We start from the raw sequence: 3,672 nt of genomic DNA on the forward strand, positions 1-3,672 counted from the left end.
GTGGCATGTGGGATCTTCCCGGACCGGGGCACGAACCCGTGTCCCCTGCATCGGCAGGCGGATTCTCAACCACTGCGCCACCAGGGAAGCCCGGGCAGGTGCCTTTTAACATGCCTGTGTGTCTGAAGATAATATATGAAGCTCCAATCTGCTAGTTCAAATTAGTTTCTTATCTTGCTTTCCCTTGCAGCTGGCAGGGAATTGTTCCCAGCAAAGTGAGGTGCCTCAGGAGGGCTGTGAGAGAAGCAAGGGATGGAGAGCAGAGCAGAGGCCCTGCCAGCCCAGGGAGTGGTGGGAGGGTGCCCAGGAGAAACTTCTTGACATCATGATTTTCTGAGACCAGGCCTGAATTAATTCATGGCCACTGAGAATGTCAGGGCTGGAGGGAAGTCCTTAGAGAGCAGAGGGTCAGACAGCACAGAGAAGGAGACCAGGTCAGGGCATCAAAAGGACACGTCTGCAGTCTGGAAGGAAGTGCCGGAGGTAAGACTTGAGCCCAGGGCTCCTACCTCGGTCCCTCCACGCTGCACCTGCCTCGCTGCCGCAGACAGACAGTTCCTTCCAGCTTCCTGAGTGTGGCCCCTGGGACAAAGCTGGATGCTGGTGACATGCAGTGGGGAGCTGACAGCTTCATGAGGAAGAGACACATTCATTCGATGGGTATGTGGTCATTTACTCATAACTGCTAGTTATATTAGGAAGGTGTGTGGTATGCTGAACTGGGCTCTTCAACCTAGCGAGGTGTCCAGGAAGGCTCCGTGAAGGTGGCCAGTGATCTGAAGGCCCTGGGCTGAGGGCAGGGAGAAGCAGCCGGCCAGATGAAGGACAGTGAAAGGCTGTCAGGAAGGGGTTGGGGAGTGCTAGGGGGAGAGCAGGAAGGCAGGGAGCACAGGGGGCCAGGGCCTGCTCTGCTGTGTGATGGGGAGGGGAGCGGCACCCCCACGGAGCTCTGGGGCTTCTTCCAAGGAGCAATTGGGAGACACAGAGGAGTTTCACTGGGAACGTGACATGATCAGATTGGAATTTTCAGATGGTCATTGAGGGGACGTCCTCCTCTAAAATCTCTGACCGTGGACCCCACTGGAGCCCAGGCCCTCACCCAGGAGCTGACACCACCCAGGAGAACCTCTGGGGAGGCCGGCCGGCCGCCCCTTCCACAAGCAGATCGGTGTCCCTGGTGTAGAAACCAAAGCTCAGGCTTCTCTCATTCGCTTAAGAGGGGTAACATTTAAGCCTACTCTTCATCCTGAGCTTCAGGGAGTTTCCTCAGCTCCCAGAGACACCCTGGCCTGGCTGGAGACCCAAGACGCCAGAGCACATGGGGGGCATTTCTGGGCTGGCTGGCCCCTCACTTGTGCCTGGGAGGCAGTACCATTTTCTCTTAGGCCTTCTTTCCGCCTCTCCGAAATGTAGCTCAGGAAAGCTACAGAGCCACCTTCTGACAAGCGTGGAGGACTCCAGTCAGCGTGATCCAGCCGCAAGGGCAGGAGGGTGCTGTGTAACAGACAAAGTCAGCTCCGGGACCCGTCCCTTTGTCAAGAAGCTGGGTTCTAAATCACCCACGCTCCTCCTCTGTGGCCTATTCATGTGGGGTATCTGTATACAAGGCTGGGAATGATGTCTGTCTGTGTTTCTCTCTCTCTCTCTCTTAGGAAAATTTCCAAACAAACAAACAAACAAACATGATTTCCAGGGTGGAGCTCTCTCTGAGGGTCTTTCTACCAGACTACGGGTAAGTCAATTAATCTTTCTGAGCCTCACTTTTCTTGTAAATATTTCTTGACCCCAAAGTATCTCAGAGTAGGAGTGTCTGGACACCCCATCCTGGTCAGCAGCCAACTGTACAGAGTCCAGAAACGCAACTGCATTGAGGCCCTGGGCCTCCCAGGTCATCCAGTAGGTTTCACCGGGAGGGTTTCACATGCATGCAGAGGAATAGGCCCTAAGCTTCAGAGGGGGCTGTCCGTCTCCGTGACATCACAGAGCAGCTCAGAGCCCAGCCTAAAACCTCAGGAAACATTCATGTATCAAAGGACAGTCATCAGGGAATAGGGTATTGTTCGTTTGTTTGAAGTCTTTTTTCAAAGTGCCTTTGGAAAGAAAACTATAAAACTGTGTGACGACTCAGGAGTTTGCCAGTTATTCATTCATGCTCCTGACAATAGTCTGATCTTTAGCTATTTAACACATAAGAAGCAGTCGGTGTTTGTACGTCCAAACGGTGGTCTTGAGAGAAAGGAGGAAAGCTTGTTATTTCACACGTGGCCCGTGATGCGCAGGTCAGCTTGCTCCCGTGAGGACTGGGTCGCCCCGATGAAGATTCCTCAGGGACAATGTATGGCCCCTAATGACAGTGGCTACACAATCACTTCTCCAAAAGTAAGGTGCGCTAACGGTCGGGGGGAGAACGGATGCAACCTTTGACTGAGACAATGAGTCATATTCTTTCAAGCTGGGAAGGGAAAGACCGTGGGCTCGAGCGTCAATAGACTGATGAATCAACACAACTTTGCTGCAGTTTGCATTCCTTTCTTTCTCAAGGATGGAAATTAATATCTGGCATCTATTGAGCCTTTTTTTCCAAACTTTATCTCAGAATAAAACCCTCATTGTTGGATGCAGTGTCTTGACAGTAAATGGCAAAATTATTCCATTATTCTGCACCACCATAGATAATCGGCCGACCCGGGGCAGGAGGAGAAGGTGCGGGGAGTGAAAAGGAGCTTCCGGGACCAAGTGGCCTTAGAAGCACAAAGCCAGTTTGATATGCTTAATCCTTGCCACTTTCCCTCAGAGTACAAACGTGTTTTGAACTGCCAGAAGGCACTTTGCAAGGATCTGCATTTCCATTTTTCTTCTTGATTTTATTGAATTCAAGTCCATGAGTAGTTATTAAGCAGCTGCTGAGTATTCAGGATACTGCTGAAGCCCTTGGCCCCCTCCGCCCTGCTTTCACCCCACCCCCTACACATTAGTATAGGATGCCCCGCACGGTGGGACTCGGTGACGGAGTCAGTTCCACAGGTCACTCGTTCTGCAGGTCCGCGAACCCCAAAGGCCTGATGGCTTGCATGAGTGAGCGCACACAGCTCCTTGAACTGAACTTTGTACTGTATACTCACTCACCCTCGGGATCATCTGGGTTAAAATTTTAACCCCTGGGTGGCCTCCTCTCACCATCCACTGTGCTCAGGGCGGACTGTCTCCCTTACCAGCTGTTCAGGGAATGTTTTGAAACTAGTTCTAACAAGGTACTGGCGTGCCAGTCTGCTGCCCGTGGCGTTCGCTCTTACTGCAGCTCTGTTCCTCTCTGCCGGGTTTTGCCATCAAGAACGGACTGCTGGGAGGGATAAACTGGGAGATTGGGATTGACATATACACACTACCGTATATCAAATAGATAACTAATAAGGACCTGCTGTATAGCACAAGGAACTCTTCTCAGTACTCTGTAATGACCTACATGGGAAAAGAATCTAAAAAAGAGTGGATATATGTATACATATAACTGATTCACTTTGCTGTACAGCAGAAACTAATACAACACTTTAAATCAATTATACTCCAATGAAAATTAAAAACAAACAAACAAAAAGCAAATAAGATGCAGGCAACTCTGCAGTACAGATGTATCTTTGGAAAAGCAAAGGCCCCTCAGAATAAAATTTACAG

The 3,672-nt window shown here is 50.7% G+C and overlaps 1 protein-coding gene across 1 annotated transcript in view; it reads left to right on the forward strand.

Annotated features, from left to right (window-relative positions):
• LOC114487222 (uncharacterized) overlaps window positions 1–2,916 on the forward strand; it is a 30,113-nt gene extending 27,197 nt beyond the window's left edge. Inside the window, exons 2-3 of the mRNA XM_028496333.2 lie at window positions 1,653–1,732; window positions 2,178–2,916. Coding sequence (XP_028352134.1) covers window positions 1,653–1,732; window positions 2,178–2,424 — 327 coding nt within the window. The 3' untranslated portion in view covers window positions 2,425–2,916. The remainder of the gene's footprint in view (window positions 1–1,652; window positions 1,733–2,177) is intronic.
• Window positions 2,917–3,672: the final 756 nt, after the last annotated feature.

Source organism: Physeter macrocephalus, chromosome 11, assembly GCF_002837175.3.
Source record: "Physeter macrocephalus isolate SW-GA chromosome 11, ASM283717v5, whole genome shotgun sequence".
Classification (NCBI taxonomy): domain Eukaryota; kingdom Metazoa; phylum Chordata; class Mammalia; order Artiodactyla; family Physeteridae; genus Physeter; species Physeter macrocephalus.